We start from the raw sequence: 21,388 nt of genomic DNA on the forward strand, positions 1-21,388 counted from the left end.
AACCCAGTTTTCCTATGGGCAAGGCACAGTGGTTAGCACTGCTGCCTCACAGCGCCAGAGACCCGGGTTCAATTCCCGACTCAGGCGACTGACTGTGTGGAGTTTGCACATTCTCCCAGTGTCTGCGTGGGGTTGCTCCGGTTTCCTCCCACAGTCCAAAGATGTGTAGGTCAGGTGAATTAGCCATGCTAAATTGCCCGTGGTGTTAGATAAAGGGGTAAATATAGGGGAATGGGTGGGTTGCGCTTCGGCAGTTGGTGTGGACTTGTTGGGTCGAAGGGCCTGTTTCCACACTAAGTAAGCTAATCATAGCAGTGCAGAACATAGAGGATTAGAGCACAGTATAGGCCCTTTGGCCCTTGATATTGCACTGACCTGTGGAACTGATCTGAAGCCCATCTAACCTGCACTATTCCATTTTTGTCCACTGAAATGCTCTTAAATTTGACAAGTCTACCACTGTTACACAGGTTTACCATTCAGTGTTGGCATTCAAAACCCATCTCCCATCAGAAACAATACCAAATGAGGAGTGAGGCATCTTACCTTGGGTCATCACTGTACTGTACCAGGCCAACTCTGACCGCACTTTGACTAATTACATCTACAAACGGTTGAATGGTTGCTTCAATAAAATCTTTGACTTCTTCAAAGTTGACTCTTCCAATGCTTGAGGAGCCATCGACGAGGTAGACAATATCAGCAGCAAAGACATTTTTGCAAATTGCTGGAATGTGAAAGAGACAAGTGTTACTCTGGCACATCTCTCCCCCAACATTCCAACTTTAACTAGCTGTTTCCAAGACTGACTGGAATGTAGGAACATAGAAACGGAAAGTGGCTCAGTGGTGCCCCAGGGACTCGGGGTTCAATTCCATCCTCAGGTGACCACGTGGAATTTACACATTCTCCTCTTGTCTGAGTGGATCCCCTCTGGGTGCTCCGGTTTCATCCCACAATCCAAAGACGCACAGGATAGTTGAATTGGCCATGCTAAGTTGCCCATTGTGTTCAGGGATGTGTAGGTCAGGTGCATTAGTCAGGGGTAAATGTAGGAGTAGTTGAGGAATGGGTCTGGATGGGTTACTGAGGGTCAGTGTGGACTTGTTGGGCCAAATGGCCCATTTCCACACTGTAGGCATTCGATGATTCTATGAAACTAGCTGTAGGAGGCCATTTGGCCCTTGAAACTGGCTCTACTAAATATGTTGATAGTAGATTATCCAACTCAGTAATGCTTTTCCCATTTACTCTCTGTATCCTTTGATCCCTTTAGCCCTAAAAACATATCTAATTCATTTTTGAAAACATTCTACGTTTTGACCTCAACTGCTTTGTGTCAACAAATTCCACAGGCTCACCACTGTCTAGGTGAAGAAAATTCTCCTTGTCTCAGTTCTCAAAGGGTTACCCTTAAAGATGCAATTAATTTAGCTAAGTCAGTCAACAGAAACCCATTTTGAAAATAAATCAAAACTCAAAACACTTCAAAAGGAAACAAACCTGCCGTGCTTACCTGGCGCGTCCTACGTATGAGTCCAGACCCACAGTAACATGAGTGACTCCTACCTGTCCTCTAAAATGGCCTGAGCAATCCACTCAGTTCAATGGCAATTGGGAGTGGACAACAAAATTATGGACTTGCCAGCAATGCCCACATCTTAAGAAAGAATAAAACAAGATGTAACATGCAGGGAGGTATCGATTGTTGATTCTGAGCTCATGAAATACTTTTGGATTTGTAATCTGCTGTGCAGAAACAGGCAGGTCATTTAACATGTACGTACAGATGGTATTGCATCGGTGGGCCATTATAAGCTTCCCCAAGTCGAATACTCGGGTTCACTGACTTTAATTAAAGTGGATACCAAGGGTATCAGGGACAGAGTAATGCAGAAAGGTTGAACAGATTGATCCCATGATTATTGTGGGTACAAAACAATGTAAAAAGGTTCATAACCTAAACACTGACAGAGCATTTCCAGTGTTGAGGAAATCTAGAACCCAGGGGCACACAGTTTCATTTTAAGAGATCTCTTGTTTAAGTTGGATTTCGTTTCCCAGAGGGTTGTGAAGCATGATGGGGTATCTTATAGAAACAAAATTATGAAGGGAATAGATATGATAGAAGCAGGGAGGTGGTTTCCACTGGTGGGTGAAACTAGAACTAGGGGCATCGCCTCAAAATAAGGAAGGGAGCAGACTTAGGGCTGAGTTGAGGAGGAACTTCTTCACCCAAAGGATAATGAATCTGGGGAAATTCCCTGCCCAAAGTAATTGAGCCTTCCTCATTGAAGGTTTTTAAAGCCAAGATGGATCATTTTTTGAACGGTAAAGGAATTCAGATTGTGGAGAGAGGGTGGGTCAGTGGTGCACAGGCCACAAAATGATCAGCCATGATCTTATTGAATTGTGGAACAGGCTCGAAGGGCCAGACGGCCTACTCCCGCTCCTAGTCCTTACGTGAATCTCCACACTTTTTCTCTGAAACTGTGGAGACGGAGTCATTGAATATATTTTGGGCCAAGTTAGTCCAATTATTGGCAAAGAGAGGTCAAAGACTAGGAGAAGAAAAAGGCAGAAGAGCAGATTTGAGACCAATACTTAAATCAGCCATAAGCTTATTGGGTGGGGGAGCTGATATGAAGGGCCAAATGGCCTCCTCCTGCTCCTATTCCTTATGGATTTTTGCATAGTGCAATGGATGGAATGCCAGGTTTCACCCAAGGGTTATAACGATTATAAAAATATGAATCATGTCTACCCAGTATAAAAGCACACCTTCCTTCTGTCCCTAATAATCATGCTTTTTGCATTACAGCCAGTGCATCAGTTAAATCTCTTCTTTCGCCAAGATATAATGTACTCATAGTAAGAGTTAACCTCCATGATTGCCCCCTCAAATAAAAACAGAACAGTACAGCACAGGAATTACTCACAATGTTGTACTGAACATAATACCAAATTAAAAGTAATCCCTTCTGCCTGCCCTAGATCCCTATCCATCCATCCCTTGCATATCCATGCGCTTATCTAAAAGTTCCTTAAAACGCCTCTAGCGTATCTGCCTCCACCATCACCCCCGGCAGTGCGTTCCAGACTGCTGCTACTCTGTGCAAATAAATTTGCCCCTTAGTTATAGTGTCAAGAGATGAACAGCACAAAAACAGACCCTTCATTCCAACTTGCGCATGGTGACCAGATATCCTAAATCAATCAAGTCCCATTTGCCAGCCCTTGGCCCAAATCCCTCCAAACCCTTCCTATTCATATACTCATCCCAATGCCTTTTAAAATGTTACAATTGTACCAGCCGCCACCACTTCCCCTGGCAGCTCATTCCATACATGTACCACCCTCTGTGAGAAACAGTTGCCCCTCAGGTCCTTTTTATATGCTTCCCCTCTCACCCTAAACCTATAACCTCTAGTTTTGGACTCCCCACACCCCAGGTAAAGACATTGTCTATTTACCCTACCCATGCACCTCACTTTATAAACTCTATAAAGTCACTCCTCAGCCTCTGAAGGTCCAGGGAAAACAGCCCCAGCCTATTCAGCTTATCCTTTAGCTCAAGCCCTCCAGGCTTGGCAACATCCTTGTAAATGTTTTCTGAAACCTTTCAAGTTTCACAACACCCTTCCAGTAGGAGGGAGATCAGAATTGCATGCAATACTCCAAAAGTAGCCAAACCAATGTCCTGTACAGTACTGACCAGTAGCCAGCAAGCATACAAAACACCTTCACTATTTTATCTCCTTGCAACTCTACTTTCAAGGAACTATGAACCTGCACTCCAAGGTCTCTGTTCAGCAACACTCCCCAGAGCCTTACCATTAAGTTATCTGCATGAGTTACATCAGATTTAGGACCTGGAAGAGCACATGTATGATGGCGACATTCAAGTCTATGGGCCAAGTGATGGTAAGTGGGATTAGTGCAGATTTAATGTATTCGAGGCAGTACAAATTTGACAGAGCAATGGGCCTTTTCTGTACCAAATTCTATGATTCTACTCTATGTAGAGCTGGGCACAAGGGATCAAAGTGAAATAAAAGTGAGTTACATAGAACATAGAAAATTACAGCACAGTACAGGCCCGTCGGCCCTCGATGTTGCGCCGACCGAAGCCTACCTAATCTACACTAGCCCAATAACTTCCATATGCTTATCCAATGCCTGCTTAAATGACCATAAAGAGGGAGAGTCCACCACTGCTACTGGCAGGGCATTCCATGAACTCACAACTCTCTTTACTCAGCGGGTTGTATCTTGTTGTGTGACCTTAGGGACACACATGAGACTTTGGGTTCAAGAATAGCCTTCAAGGTTACACTTCTGTTCAACTCCACGGGACCATACACCAGCCTGTTCCTTGGATGCTGCCTGATCTGCTGTGCTTTTCCAGCACCACTCTAATCTAGACTCTGGTTTCCAGTATCTGCAGTCCTTGTTTTTACCTTTACAATGAGACATAGGCCATTCAGCCCATTAAGCCTTCTCCACCGTTCAATCATGGCTGATATGTTTCACAACCCCACTCTCCTGCCTTCTCCCCATAACCTTTGATTCCTTTACTAAGCAAGAACCTATCTCTGTATTAAATAGAACTAAAACATAGAACAGTACAGTACAGAACAGGACCTGCAGCCCACGATGTTGTGTCGACCATTGATCCTCATGTGAGGTAAATCTAATGTACAAACTCTCAAATTTCTGTGACCATATGCATGTCCAGCAGTCTCAAATATCCCCAATGACCTCACTTCCACAACTGTTGATTGCAACACATTCCATGCTCTCACAACTCTGTAAAGAACCTGCCTCTGACGTCCCCTCTATACTTTCCGCCGAACAGCTTAAAACTATGACCCCTCATGTTAACAATTTCTGCCCTGGGAAAAATTGTGGCTATCAACTCTATCCAAGCCTCTCATTATCTTGTACACCTCAATTAGGTCCCCTTTCTTCTTTCTTTTTTCCAATGAGCTCAGTCAACCCCTCTTCATAAGATAAGCCCTCCATTCCAGGCAACACCCTGGTAAACCTCCTCTGAACCCTCTCCAAAGCATCTACATCTTTCCTATAATAGGGCGACTAGAACTGGATGCAGTATTCCAAGTACGGTCTAAACCAAAGTTTTATAGAGCTGCAACAAGATCTCACGACTCTTAAACTCAATCCCCCTGTTAAGAAAGCATATGGTGTTTTGGCCTTCATTAACAACCCTGTCCACCTGGGTGGCAATTAAGGGATCTATGTATCTGCACCCCAAGATCCCTCTGTTCCTCCACACTGCCAAGAATCCTGTCTTTAATCCTGTACTGAAAATGTGTTGCTGGAAAAGTGCTGCAGGTCAGGCAGCATCCAAGGAACAGGAAAATCGACATTTCAGGCATGAGCCTTTCTTCAGGAATGTATAATCCTGTACTCAACTTTCAAGTTCAACCTTCTAAAATGCATCACCTCGCATTTATCCAGGTTGAACTCCATCTGCCACCTCTCAGCCCATCTCTGCACCCTGTCAATGTCCTGCTGCAGCCTACAACAGCCCTCTATCAACAGGAGCTGTCAACGACACCTCCAACCTTTGTATCATCTGCAAACTTGCTAACCCATCCTTCAATCTCCTCATCCAAGTCATTGTAATTTTTATTAAAGAGTAGAGGCCCAAGAACAGAGCCCTGTGGAACACCACTCACCACGGACTTCCAGGCAGAATATTTACCTTCCACTACCACTCGCTGTCTTCTATCAACCAGCCAATTCTGTATCCAGACAGCTAAATTTCCCTGTATCCCATTCCTCCTGACCTTCTGAGCGAGCTTACCATGGGGAACCTTATCAAATGCCTTACTGAGTCCATATACAAAACATCCACCGCTCGACCCTCATCAACTTGTCTAGTAACATCCTCAAAAGAACTCAATGAGATTTGTGAGGCATGACCTGCCCCTCACAAAGCCGTGCTGACTGCATTTAAATCGAGCCATGCCCTTCCAGATGGTCATAAATCCTATCCCTCAGATTCCTTTCTAACACCTTGCAGACGACAGACGTGAGACTGACGGGTCTGTAATTGCCGGGGATTTTCCTATTTCCTTTCTTGAAGAGAGGAATTACATTTGCCTCCCTCCAGTCCTCAGGTACGACTCCAGTGGAGAGCGAGGACGTAAAGTTCTTTGCAAGCGGCAAAGCAAATCACATTTCTCGCTTCCCAAAGCAGCCGAGGACAAATCTGGTCTGGCCCTGGCGACTTGTCAATCTTAATGTTTGACAAAATTTTCAGCACATCAGCTTCCTCTATCTCTATCTGTTCCAGCATATGTACCTGCTCCTCAATGGTTTCATTACTAAAGAAAAAGAATCTTTGCAGTGAAAGACAGAAGCAAAAAACTCATTTAGGGCTTCCCCTACCTTCTCAGACTCTACACAGAAGTTCCCTATGCTATCCCAATTGATCCAAGAAAGAGTACGACCATTCTCTTATTCCTCACATAAGTGTAAAATGCGTTTAGATTCTCCCTAATCCTTCCTGCCAAGCATTTTTCGTGCCCCCTCCTGGCTCTCCTCTGACCATTTTTGAGCTCCTTCCTCGCCTGCCTGTAACCCTCTAGAGCTGGGCAAGACCCTTGCTTCCTCCACCTATGTAAGCTACCTTCTTTCTTTTGACGAGAAGCTCCTCCGCTCTTGTCATCCAAGGTTCCTTTATCTTACCCCTTCTTGCCTGTCTCAGGAACACATTTGTGCATCAGCTGTTCCTTAAACAGTCTCCACATGTCTATAGTGCCCTTTCCATGGAACAATTGCTCCCAGTCCATACTTCCCAACACACTTCTGATAGTATCATAATTTCCTTTTCACCAATTAAATATCCTCCCATTGTGCCTCATTCTCTCCTTCTCCATAGCTATGCAGAATGTGAGGCAGTTGTGGTCACTATCACCAAAATGCTCTCCACCGCAAGATCTGACACTTACCCCGGCTTATTGCCAAGCACCAAATCCAAAATGGCCTCTCCCCTCATTGGCCTGTCAACGTACTGAGTTAGGAAACCCTCTTGAACACACACCTTACAAAAACAACTCCTTCCAAACCATCTGCTCAAAGGAGGTTTCGGTCAATATCGGGAAAGTTAAAGTCACCCACTACAACTACATTCACACTTTTCCAAAATCTGCCGACTTATGCTTTCTTCAATCTCCCTGCTGCTATTGGGGGGGGCCTGTAGTAAACCCCTAATGAGGTGACTGCTCCCTTACTGTTCCTAATTTCCACCCATACTGACTCAATAGGCACACCCTCCTCGACAATGGTAACTTCTGTAGTTGGGATACCCTCTCTGATTAGCAGTGCTACACCCCCTCCTTTTTCTCCCCCCTCCCTATTCTTTTTAAATGTTCTAAACCCTGGAACATGTAATGATTTGGGCCTCCACAGCCACCTTTACTTATTGCATCTCAACAGTATACACTATCCATAAACATCCACTCCCTCCACTACTGAAGATCAGTGCACACTACTGTGGCTATCTACAAGACGTACTGCAGAAATTCCCTTTGATCTTCCAAATCCATGGTCACTTTCATCTTGAAGGACAAGAGCAGGAGATATACGGGAGCACTAACCCCTCCAAGACATCCAACATTCTGACTTGGAAATATGTTGCCAATATTGTTGGGTCAAAATACTGGAATCCGTTCCTTAAATGGCATTGTGTCTCTACTTTACAGCACGTGGACTGCAGCGGTTCAAGGCAGCTCACCACCTCCTTTTCATGGGTGGCTAGGATAGGGCAATAAACACTGACCGGCCAATGATGCCCACATCCCATAATGAATAATGAAGCATATTAATTTGTCATACCAACGTTAATCTAATAAGCAGGTCTGATCTAACTCTGGCAACTGTATTATTTGTGTCAGATGGGAAGTAGCTCTGTAACATCATAATAGAGTTGTTCAGGGTCCAAAGGTTCTTACATAACATCGCGAGAGAGGGAGGGAGTGACAGCGAGAGAGGGAGGGAGTGACAGCGAGAGAGTGACTGAGAAGAGATAGATATCTTGAGAAGGCAGGACCTACATGGTAACCTCAGCCAGTGCAGGAATTAAATCCACACGTCACAAACCAGCTATCCAACCAACTGATCTAACAGAGTAAACAAAGCGAAACCAGCAAAAAACACAGATACAGAAACTTTTGGGGAAGATTCAGGTGTGAATATCCAAATTAGAGTTCTTGGTCTGAAGTTGTTCAACTCAAATATTATGTCCAGAAGGCTATAAAGTTTAAAGAAAAGAAAAAGTGTTCCCAATTATAATTAATTATCTGCATTCATAATTAAATATGAAGCTGGTTTCAACTGGAAAGTGGTAATATTTGCCTACTCATAAACTAGGAGCGTACAAAGTTCCCCATGGGAGTCTGATTAGCAAGGTTAGATCTCATGGAATAAAGGGAGAACTAGCCATTTGGATACAGAACTGGCTCAAAAGGTAGAAGACCGAGGGTGGTGGTGGAGGGTTGTTTTTCAGACTGGAGGCCTGTGACCAGTGGAGTGCCACAAGGATCGGTGCTGGGTTCACTACATTTTGTCATTTACATAAATGACTTGGATGCGAGCATAAGAGGTAGTTAGTAAGTTTGCAGATGACACCAAAATTGGAGGTGTAGTGGACAGCGAAGAGAGTTACCTCAGATTACAACAGGATCTGGACCAAATGGGTCAATGGGCTGAGAAGTGGCAGATGGAGCTTAATTCAGATAAATGCGAGATGCTGCATTTTGGGAAAGCAAATCTTAGCAGGACTTTTACACTTAATGGTAAGGTCCTGGGGAGTGTTGCTGAACAAAGAGACCTTGGAGTGCAGATTCATTGCTCCTTGAATGTGGAGTCGCAGGTAGATAGGATAGTGAATAAGGCGTTTGGTATGCTTTCCTTTATTGGTCAGAGTACTGAGTACAGGAGTTGGGATGTCATGGTGCGGCTGTACAAGACATTGGTTAGGCCAATTTTGGAATATTGCATGCATTTCTGGTCTCCTTCCTATCGGAAGGATGTTGTGAAACTTGAAAGGGTTCAAAAAAGTTATACAAGGATGTTGCCAGGGTTGGAGGATCTGAGCTAACAGGGAGAGGCTGAACAGGCTGGGGTTGTTTTCCCTGGAGCATCCAAGGCTGAGGGGTGACCTTATAGAGGTTTACAAAATTATGAGGGGCATGGATAGGATAAATAGACAAAGTCTTTTCCCTGGGATCGGGGAGTCCAGAACTAGAGGGCGTAGGTTTAGGGTGAGAGGGGAAAGATATAAAAAGAGACCTAAGGGGCAACTTTTTCACGCAGAGGGTGGTACGTGTATGGAATGAGCTGCCAGAGGATGTGGTGGAGGCTGGTACAATTGCAATATTTAAGAGGCATCTGGATGGGTATATGAATAGGAAGTGTTTGGAGGGATATGGGCCGGGTACTGGCAGGTGGGACTAGATTGGGTTGGGATGTCTGGTCGGCATGGACAGGTTGGACAGAACGGTCTGTTTCCATGCTGTCCATCTCTATGACTCTATGACAATAAGAGAATTCTGTATTAATTAAAAATCAGTGCAGGAATAGAAGAATCTATTCTGAAGGAAGTGTCCGAGATCAAATGCAGCAAGAGGCTGGAGATGTATAGGCAGCATCAGTGATCAAGACCATTCAATGACAGAACTTGGAGAGATGGAAAAGGAGAACACAGTGGGCACTGTAAATAAAAACAAACAAAATGCTAGAGAAACTCAGCAAGTCTGGCAGAATCTGTCGAGAGAGAAAAAAAAAAGAGAAAAATATAACTTTCTTGGAAACTAATTGTTCTGAGAAAGTGTCATTCTGGACTCAAAATGCTAACAGCGTGTGAGTTTCTCTTTCTCCCCCAAGAGACACTGCCAAACCTGGCGAGTTTCTCCAGCATTTTCTGCTTTTATTGAGAGATGGTTCCACATGAAGCCTCATACTAACCTTCACCCTGTACATAATTAATGTCGAGGAAACGTTTCCCATGAGCCTTGCTTCCTCTATTGACCCTATCCAAGGACACAACAATGATAACAGACATCCAGTCTAGACATCCAATCTAGTCAATAGGTTCATCCGGGATAATGGAGGGACCTATTTTGAGGAGAGGTTGAGTAAGTTGGACCTGTACTTACTGGAGTTGAGAAGAATGAGGGGAGACCTTAAATGAAACATAAAAAGATTTGTAAGGGGTGGGGGCGGGGATGTTGACAGGGTAGATGTGGAGAAGTTGTTTCCCTTCATTGGAGAGTATAGGAGCAAAAGGGCATATGGTCTTAGGAAGAAGCCATTGAAAGACAGAGATGACAAGTAATGTCTTCTCAGAGGACAGTGGGTCTGTGGACTGTACCACACAGGGCTGTTGAGGCTGACAGACACAGATTTTTAAAATCAGTACAGGAATCAAGAGTAACAGGAAATAGGGATGAAACTGGAGTTGAGGATTAAATCAGATCAGCCATGACCTCACGGACTGGTGGAATGAACTTGGCGGGTTGAATGGCCAATGTCTACTCCTACTTTTTATGGATTTTGCCCAGAGGGTCGATGGCCCCTGTTGGGGTCAAACAAGAGTCAATGCCCACACTAAGGGAAAGAGTCACCCAGTCATGGTTTCCCCGGAATCAGCCTCGCAACGGCCAAACAGTGAGCTCACCATCCAAGTAAAGACCTCAAATGGGCTCCCAGCTCAACAGGAGGTCCCTCTGTGTTACAGAAGGAGCAGCCTGCAGTCCAGATAAAACAGAGAAGGGACACTACCAGACAACACCACACCACCCCCTGTCCATCCTTTGAAATGTAGACCTTCATTTGGTGACCAGGTCAACTTTTGAAGGAAATGCCACTTCATGGGGCAATATGCAGCCACAATTGGAGTCAAAGAGGCATCAAGAAAACTACCCTTGGATCATAGACCTCTAAGCATCTTTAAGTGGCATTAGTAGGCAGGTAGCTATACAATCCAGACTCCAATCCCAACTCTGTCAAAATGCTCTGGGAGTTTGTTTTCAAGTTCAATCTATCATAAATCAGCCAGTGGTGTCATCTTTTCTAGTCCACCCACTCCACTCCACCTTCTGCCCTCAACCTGAGATTTATCCAGAAAAGCTGCCCATTACTTTTCCTCACCCAATCCCCCCTAACACTCTTCCCACAATGTCAGCTGTCTAGGAGTTGGGCCGATCGCCTGGTTAAACCCATTGCTGTCCCCTCACTGTTGTCAACAGTAAAACTGCTCTAACTGCTGTCCTTATCTTCATGAAAGTATCTTCCCTTCAGGTGGATATTTAATGGTTATTGTTCACTCTTGAGACATGCCATCTGGTACCTTTCTGTGTTTGAGCCTCTGAGGAAGATGTGAGGACAGCCTGGATCACTGCAACCAAGGTGAACCACATTCTCATCGCCATCATCTGGGGGAGGAGAGAAAAATAACATACATTACTGACAGCCTCATCCCCTCATGCTGCACTCCCATTGCACTGACTGTGCTTCCTCCCAATGGGAGCATTCAGAACAGAGCAGGAGACCATTCAGCCCAGTCAGTCTATACCATCATTCAATAGATCAAGGCTTGCAGACAACTACAGAATGTCTACTCCTCCACATTGAACACAAGCTGAAGGAAGCATTGGGCATTGCTAGAGTTCAGCGTGTTCTGGGGGGTGGACGTCATTGAAGATAAAAGCAAAGTACTGGGGATGCTAGAAATGTAATGAAATAAAAGTACTGGAGGAATTCAGCAGGTCTGGCAGAACCAGTGAACAGAGAAACAGAAGTTATCAGCCTTGATGGAGGAGATTTGACGGGCTGAATGACCCAATTCTGCCCCTATATCTTACAGTCTTTAACACACAGTCCAGTATGGCGTCTTCAGAATCAGTTCCAAAGTAGTCATTTTGGACTAGAAATGTTAAACTTTGCTCTTTCCACCCACGCTGTCAGACCTGCTGGGTTTTTCCAGCACTTTCTGGCTTTACTATTCATAGACCTCAGTGTCCATCATAAAAAGCTATGGCACTACTGTGCTGGCCATTTCTTTTTCATTTAGTTTCCTTGGATACCCTCATGAAACTAGGCACAAAAGTTGGACAGAGAAAGACTGCTGACAGGGGGATAGTGGACAGTACCTGGTCCCTAATGCCATAGCAACATGGAAGGAGTCATCAATAATTCTATCAAGCAGCACTTCCTCAGTAACGTCCTGCTCACTGACCATCCATCATAAGGTTGGAAGGGAGAATGGTCACTAATGATTGCACAGTGTTCCACATTCAACTATTCAGCTACTGCAACAGCCCTTGTTAATGTCCAGCAAGATCTGGACAATATTCATGATTCAGCAGTTATGTGGCAAATAGCATTCATACCACTCAAGTGCCAGGCAATAATGATGAGAAAATCTAACAATCCCCCCTTGACATTCAAAAGGTGTTACCATTGCTGAGTATCTTCCACTAATCAACATTCTGGGGTTTACCATTGACTAGAAACTGAAACTTAACTAGTCATGATAAACAAACTGGTTACAAGTGCAGATTGGAAGCCAAGAATTCAGAGACAGGTGACTCATCCCTTGGCTCTCCAAAGTCTGTCCACTACCGACAAGTAACAACCAAAAACATAACGGAATATTCTTCAGTTTAAAATCGAAGAGGCCAGCTCCAACTCTCTAGCTGCTTGACACCATCCAGGATGAAGCAGCTTATTTGACTGGCATCCCCTCCACCATCTTCAATGATGCTCTCTCCACCACTGATGCTTACTGTATAAACTAGTCTATAAAATTGGAGCAACTCGGCAAGGTTCCTTAGACGGTACCTTCCAAACCCATGACCACTTCCTTCTGGAAGGATAAGGGCAGCAGATACATGGGGACAATGCCCCCTGCAAAGTTTCCTGAGCAACTCACCATCCTGACTTGGAAATGTATTGTCGTTCTTACACCGTCACTGGGTCAATATCCTAGTAATCCCTCTCAGGGCATTGTGGGTCTACCTATAGCACATGAGCTGCAGCGGTTCCCGAAGGCAGCTCACCCACACCTCTTCAGGGAAACAGCAGCATAGAGGTTAAATCATTGAACGAGTTACCCAAGGCCTGGGAATAATTCACACTCAAGCTGGCAATGGGCTTTAAAACATTTGTTCCAAAAAAAAAAATCTGGAATTGAAAGCACCTCTCAATAAAAGGTAACCATAACAACCATCATCGAACATAGTCAAAACCCGCCTGGTTCACTAATATCCTTCAGGGAAGGGGATCTGCTTTCCTGACCTGGTCTGGCCTACATGTGACTCCAGACCCACAGCAATGTGATTGACTCCTATATGCCCTCTGTAAAAATCAAAACAGCCACTCAGTGGGAGGACAACGAGGGACAGGAGACACATGCTGGCCTCACGTGCATACCGTGCAAAAACACTGAAGAACAAAGTAACATTTTTCACAGAAGTCAGAACAAGAATAATGGCGTTGATAAGATACAGAGTTGTAGTCTATATCTAATCCTTCCAGATTGGAGATGGGAGTTCGAAACCAACACTTCAGGTGGCCATGAGAATTATCACCAGCTGAGCTCCATCCTCTGACCACCTCTCCTGCTTTCCTCCCGCCAAATGTTTTTCATGATGAATAAATAAAATTGGTCCCAGAAATTGGATAGCTTAAAAAAAAAACTTTTTCCTTAATGTTCTCTTTCCTCTGACTTGCTGGCAGCTCTATCCAGCGGATTAATCATTCATTCATTCCTGCACAATCCTGGAAGGTTGGCAATCCCACTGACACCAGTCGTCAAAGTGGAAAATTGCTCCCAAGGGGAAATAAATTGAATGCTTATTTCAACAGTTCAGGAAAGAACAAATTTCAAAAGAACATTTCTGAACTTCCTGAGTGGAGCACAGCCAATTACTTCCTTCTGAAATACAGGTTGCTATATTAATGATTATTTAAATGTATTATTTGCATTAAGTTGTTGCAGTTTTGCTCTAGCCCACGTGCAGAGAACAGGCCAGTTCTTTTCTTTCATTGAGAAAGACTCAAGGTGCGACAGGTGAGCACACGGACTGAAAGCGAACTTCCACACACCGTTAGAAATGAGCGACATGTGCTGATATTGTAGAACGTCCAAAAGAAGAACAAAAAAAAAAAGAGTCATAGGCTCAGGGAGTTCCACAGTCAGAGGCCACAGGACTTTTTCCTTAGATTGGATCGAGCGAGAGATTGTGATGCTGGAAAAGCACAGCAGGTCAGACAGCATCCGAGGAGCAGGAGAAGCGATGCTTTGGGCGTAAGTAATGCTGCCTGACCTGCTGTGCTTTTTCAGCACCACACTTTATGGGACAGGTTTACCAGACCAATCCCTGAGAAAGCATATTAAGACAGACTAGATTGATTAGGACAATATTCACTGAAATTCAGAAGAATAAATTGAGATCTCAAACATGTAAGGGTACACTATACAATACCAAACAGCCCAGGAACAGGCCCTCCAAGCCTGTTCCTTATTTAAGGCCACTACTTGTTACCCGCCGGTGGTTTCTATCCCTGTTTGCTTTTCGTTCATGGGTCTATCAAGATAGGCCTTAAATGCTGCTAATGAGACTGCTTCCACCACCTCCTGCAGAGCATTTCAGGCATCTGCCACCCTCAAAACTTTTCCCTGCACTTCTCCCCTAGATTAGATTACTTACTTACAGTATGGAAACAGGCCCTTCGGCCCAACAAGTCCACACAGTCGGTCAGTCGCCCGAGGCAGGAATTGAACCTGGGTCTCTGGCACTGTGAGGCAGCAGTGCTAACCACTGTGCCACCCACCTTGAATGTGTACCCTCTTGTAGTTTCCACCCTCAGAAAAAGGCTCTGACTATCCACCCTACATCTATGCCTCCCCTACTTTTGTAAACCTCGATGAGATCACCCCTTAGCCTTCCTATGCATTCAATTCATTTACTTTTGGTGAACAGTCTGTTTGTCCAACCTCTCCTAACAAGAAACACAGCAAAGTTGTTCCCAAATACAGAAGAGTTCAGAACCAGGGAGCATAGTCTAAGGACACGAGGTATGGCAGTTAGGGTGGAAGAGGAGGAGCAATTTCTTCAGCCAGAGAGTTGGTGAGCCTGTGGAAATCTCTGCCCCAGAAAATGATCAAGGCCAAAAGATTGGATGCTTTCAAAGGTGTTAGATATATTGCTTAGAGCTAAAAGGGATCAAAGAGGTATGGGGAGAAAATGGAAACATTGTACAGAGTTGGATGATCAGCCCTGATCATATTGAATAATGGGACAGGCTTGAAGGGCAAAATGGCCAACTCCTGCACCTAGTTTGGGCACTGCCAGAATGCGTTGTCCCTGAACAAGCAGCTTGCTGAGCTATTTCAGATAGCATTTCAAGGATCTGGAGTCACATAGAATCATTAACAGTGCAAAAAGAGGCTATTCTCAAACTTGATAAAGGGCTTTTGCCCAAAACGTCAATTCTCCTGCTCCTCAGATGCTGCCTGACCCGCTGTGCTTTTCCAGCGCCACACTCTCGACTCTAATCTGCAGTACTTACTTTTGCCTGTTCAGCCCAATGAGTCTGCACCGGCCCTCCATACAGCATCCAACCCAAACCCACCCGTGAAACTCCCCATGGGTTTTTAACCATGGCTAACATACTTAGCCTGCACACTGCAGAGCAATTTAGCATGGCCAATCCATCTAATCTGCACATCTTTGGACAGTGGGAGGAACCCGGAACACACAAAGGGAACCCACACAGTCACTGGGAGAACTTGCAAACTCCACACAGACAGTCGCCCGAGGCTGGAGTCAAACCCAGCTCCCTGGTACTGTGAGGCAGCAGTGCTAACCATTGTGTCAATATGCCACACACATTGGCTAGATCATTAAAAATGGCGGACTTCCTTCCTGAAAATGTAATGTGAATCAGATATGACATTCGTTGACTGTTTTGTGATCACTAGCTTTAATTTGAGCATTATAAATGGATTTAAATTTCAACTGTTGCTATGGTGGAATTTAAACCCATGATCCTAATATCAGATTCTGACCCTCTGGGTTATTAGTACCGGAGACAGTACCACTACATCACTCCAACAAACACACACAAGCAGGTTTGGTCATGGATGAGACGTTGATGAAAAGATTCAGACTGAAACATTAACTCGGCTTCTCTCTCCATAGATACTGCCAGAACATTTCCAGTACTTTTATTTTATTCCAGATTTCTAATATTTGGAGTCATGCTCCATTTCACTCTGAGGCATGGTTCACAAAGCAACGTTCACATTCACACAGTAGGTGTCCTCTCTGAAAACATTTCAGGATGCTGCATTGTAAGCAATGTTTAACATCTAGCCACATGAGATCTTTGGAACAGGTAAAGAAAAGCTTGCTCAAGGAAAGGGGCTGTGATAACATCTTTAATTTTAAAAAAAATGGAGAAAGAAAGAGGCGAATTTCAGAACTCAGGAAGCTGAAAGTCTAGCTGCGAATGGTAGAATGATTAAAACTGGGATTGCTCAAGGCAGTCAGAAGTGGGAGCAGCATAGGGATTGGAGAGGGTTCCCAAACCCACACACACCATCCCTTTCCAACTCCCTGTGTGACACATTTATGGCCTTTTCTTTAAAAGAAAGGATGTATAAAATCTCTAGATCATACACGCCTCTGGCATAACAAGCCTGGTGTGTAATTTGGAAAGCCCATAGCAATAAAGTGCTGTTTGACGCAACTTGACTGAAAGGAATGCAACATTAATTATTTCTGTCTCACGTTTTTAACCATTTATTGTCACCATTCTCACCGAGTCCTCATTTGTTATCCTTGATCCAAGTTTCAAACCTCAGCCTAACCACCCCAACCCTGCATTGGCTCTGGAGTTCAGCTCACACTGATGCGAGTAACAACCCCTCATCTGAGGTGAATAAATACAGCATTGTTCCCGTGGGCAGAGGGACTAGCAAGCACCTTGGAGTCAACCTGCTCAGGGATGAGAGAGTACACAGTACTGGAGTAGGCAGGACTTGAACCGGAGTCTCCTACTTCAGAGCAAGACGCTCTCACTGAACCCTAAGAGCTCTGAGAGGTACCTGTACCCAGAGCAGACAGATTTAAAATGCTTGCGAAAGGAGTGGCACAAGGAAATATACTTTGTTCCTTCAGTTTGACAACTAGAATGCACTGTCTGAAATGAGAAAAGTGAAGAAGTTTCCAACTTCACTTAGAAAAGAGTATTAAGAAGTTGGTAACAGTTTCCATGCTCCAGGTGTTGAGCATCTCGCCTTTAAACCTGCCCCTCAAATCAATAGTAGAAACATAGAAATTAGGTGCAGGAGTAGGCCATTCGGCCCTGTACCACCATTTAATACCCCATTCCTGCCCTCTCCCCACATCCCTTTAGCCGGAAGGGCCATGGCCAGCTCCCTCTTGATTTAATCTAATGAACTGCCCCCTACAACTTTATATGGAAGAGAATTCCACAGGGAGTCACAACTGAGAGAAGCAATTCTTCCTTATCTCATTCTTGAATGGTTTACCCCTTATTCTTAGACTGTGATCCCTAGTTCTGGACTTCCCCCAACAAATCGGGAACATTCTTCCCACAGCTAGCCTAGCCAGTCCCATCAGGATTTTACATGTTTCTAAGAGAAACCCCCTCATCCTTCTAAATCCCAGTGAATACAAGCCCAGTCGATTCAGTCTTTCCTGATAGATTCCCGGGATGGCAGGACTGACCTGTCTGGTGAACCTTCACTGGACTCCCTCAGGAGCATGAATGTCCCTCCTCAGGCTAGGAGACCAAAACTGCACACAGTACTCAAGGTGTAGCCCCACCAAGGTCCTGTATAACTGTAGCAAGATCAACTCTTGTCCCACTATCCTATCGTACTCCTGTCCTATCTCCAACACTCTTTTCCCTTCAAAGTTCTTGAAGATGTGCCATCACAGACTGCTGTTTTTGTGACATTGTCCGATTTCAGCCTCAGTTTATCTACTGCTGAAACCATCAGCCATGCATTTGTTACTTCTGAACTCTATTATCCCAATGGACAACACTGTCTTAACTTGCAAGAAGTCCCATTCATCCAACAACTCAGTGGTCACTAACTTGCATTAGCTGCTGTTAGTTGCATCTACATTATAGAACTCTCATCCTTGGTTTCCAACCCCTCCACAGCTTATCCCTAGCCAGATCTCAGTAGTTTTCTCCAGCCCTGCATTCTGTAGAAAAATCTGCTTTTATTTCACTTTGGAGAATCTTATTTTTATCAATTTATTAGTGGTGGTCATGGCTTAGTTATTGGGGGTCTTTAGATCTCTGATTCCTCCTAAACCTCCCCTAAAACAAACAAACAAACAAACTCAAAAACCTCTTTCTTTTGGTCAATTGACTTAAATCACCTTATCAATGGCTATCACATTCCATTTTATAATGTTACTGGGAAGCACCTGAAATCTTATGTTAAGAATGCTATATAAGTTGTTGTTGTACAGCTTGGTATTAGAGCTGGAATCTCAGTCAGTTGGCCTGAAAAAGGTGGAAATGTCACAGTTACAATATCTCATGCTTTTTTGACCTTTTGGTTGGAGCACCTTAAAGGCAACATCTTGGGTGGGCTAATTATTGACAGGTAAGTCCCTCTATTGGGACAAAGTGGGCACAAGGGCAGCAGATAAAAGAGATCATTGCCTCTAAATTCCCCTCTTGAGCGACACACCATTCAGTCTTGGAAAATATAATCACTGTCCCTTCAGAGAGTTTATAGGGTCAAAATCCTGGAATTCTCTCCCTTTCACTACACCAAATGGCATGGCATGGCACAGTGGCTCAGTGGTTAGCACTGCTGTCTCAGCACCAGGGACTTGGGTTTGATTCCAGCCTTGGGCGACTGTGTGGAGTTTGCACATTCTCCCCATATCTGCATGGGTTTCCTCCCACAGTCCAAACACTTGCAGGGGGTTAGGTGGACCGGCCATGCTAAATTGTCCATAGTGTCCAGGGATGCATAGGTTACCATTGGGTTATACAGGGATAGGGTAGTGGGGTGGAGAGAGAAGATCTTCAGGAGGAGCAGTGTGAACTTGATGGGCTGAATGGCCTGCTTCCACACGGAGGATTCTATCATTCTTTCACTACAGCGGCTCAAGGTGGCAACTCGCCTGATTTTCTCAAGAACAACTGGGGGGGGGGGGGGGGGGAAAAAGAGGTGGGCAATAAATGCTGATGAATAAATTTTAAAAATATGTTATAGATATTCAACCTGTAATACAAGCATTTAAATTAATATCCTGTCCCCAATCCACAGTTAAAAAAGGTTGATTTTATTTAAATCCTTCCTCTCCATGTATCCCCATCACAAGAAAAAGTACAGATAGTTGTAGTTCCTATTAGATTACTTACAGTGTGGAAACAGGCCCAACAAGTCCACACCAACCCACTGAAGCACACCCAACCAGACCCATTCCCCTACATTTACCCTTGCATCTAACACTACGGGCAAATAGCATGGCCAATTCACCCAACTTGCACATTTTTGGACTTTTGGGAGGGGGGGGGGTGGGGAAGGAAGCCCACGCAGACACGGGGAGAATGTGTGGAGTTTGCACAGTCAGTTGCCTGAGACAGGAATTGAACCCAGGTCTCTGGCGCTGTGAGGCAGCAGTGCTAACTGCTGTGCCACCATGCTGCCCACTAACTCGGATGAATTTTGAAATGGACTACTCTGGTCACTCATTGCATTTGCTCTTCAGGAACAGGAGAATCAAACAAGTGCCTTCACTGCTGCCAGGTCACTCAGTGCCAGTTAGCTCAGTTGGCTGGATTGCAAGGCAGACTGATGCCAACAGTGTGTGTTCAGTAGGTGGTTGGAAGTTCCCATAAAAAGGACTCTCCATCACAAACTCACCCAAGGCATGGTGACCCTCCGGTTAAATCACCACCTCTCTAGAGAGACAGCAGTTGGAAGGTCTGGATGATCTTCCCTTCACCACTGAGCGGACAGGTTGTGAATGCTTATCCTTCATCAAGCTTTGCTGATAAGCGGAGTCTCAGATTTTTTTCCTTTGGAAACTGCAACCCATAGTACATTTTTAAAAAGTGACCTTCTGACATAAACACCAACTGATGCTGCAATTTGTTTGTAGTTGGAGGTACCCATTACCCACATGTCTGGCTTGGGTACAGGAATCAGGGTGGTACAGTATCATAGGAAAAAGAAGAACCGCTAGTATCTGTAGTTAAATCTGTAGTTACATCTGCTCTTCCAGGACCCCATGGCACAGTGTCAAAAAAAAAACCCTCCACTGTTTCCTGCACCAATATTCATCCAACTAACAGATTGTCTGATTGCAGAAACACAAAATAGGTGCAGAAGTAGGCCATGCAGCCCTTTGAATGGCAGGACAGGTCAACACGATCATGGCTGCTCTTGCAATCTTAGTATCCCTATTCCCGTTTTCTCTCCGTACCCCTTGATCGGTTTAGCCACAAGGGCCATGTCCAGCTCCCTCTTGAATACATCTAATAATCTGGCCCCCAACAGCTTGCTGTGGGAGAGGATTCCAAATCATTTCTCTGATTAATATTTGTGGGCTGTTTCTGTGCATAAATAAGCCGCTGCCTTTCCGATGTGACCACACTTCACAAAGATACTGCACTGGCTGTAAAGCACTTTAGCAGTTCCTGTACTTACAAAATCCGCTGCATAAACACAAGTGACATTATCGACGAATGACAGTTCCAAATGGAAGTGAGTGCAACCAACTTTATACTTTACATTAACAGAAGGAATTCACTCACAGCTTGCCAAGTTAACCTCAGTTTTGAAGCTGCCTTTGTACTACAGAAAGAAAAATATTGGTGTGAGAAATTGCACCATTTGGAAACCCCTTTAAATTTTATATTTATTTGCATCTACATCTCCAGCATCACATGTGGGGAGTTTAAATTATCTTCACATCTGGCTCCGGTTAGCTTGGAGATGTTGGAGACTGGGTGAGCACAATCAATCAATCAATCTCCATGCATTTCAAACAGGGGAAGTAGGGAGTCACAGCATACTGAAGGTGGGTCTGTACAGCATCTCCGCACACCACATTCAGAATGATCTGCTCATTGATGCGACAGAGGAGTGAGCAGAAAACAACAAACCAGTTTACAGGCAAGGTTCACATCGCCTCATGTGGGACATTACACCAAGTCCTGGTGACCATAACTGATTGCAAACACTGCGTAAGAAGTCAGTGATGGATGGATGCTGCCCATTGCATCCTCTTGTCCTGAAGGCATTTATACAAGTTTATAAAATCATGAGGTGCATGGATAGGGTGGA

At 44.6% G+C, this 21,388-nt stretch overlaps 1 protein-coding gene across 1 annotated transcript in view; it reads right to left on the bottom strand.

Moving 5' to 3' along the window:
• The window catches only part of col7a1 (collagen, type VII, alpha 1), a 363,650-nt gene extending 352,188 nt beyond the window's left edge, over positions 1–11,462 (bottom strand). Inside the window, exons 1-2 of the mRNA XM_060835829.1 lie at positions 11,381–11,462; positions 547–727 (exon numbers count right to left, since the gene is read on the bottom strand). Of these exons, the coding sequence (XP_060691812.1) occupies positions 547–727; positions 11,381–11,462 (263 nt within the window). The remainder of the gene's footprint in view (positions 1–546; positions 728–11,380) is intronic.
• Positions 11,463–21,388: the final 9,926 nt, after the last annotated feature.

Source organism: Hemiscyllium ocellatum, chromosome 14, assembly GCF_020745735.1.
Source record: "Hemiscyllium ocellatum isolate sHemOce1 chromosome 14, sHemOce1.pat.X.cur, whole genome shotgun sequence".
Lineage (NCBI taxonomy): Eukaryota > Metazoa > Chordata > Chondrichthyes > Orectolobiformes > Hemiscylliidae > Hemiscyllium > Hemiscyllium ocellatum.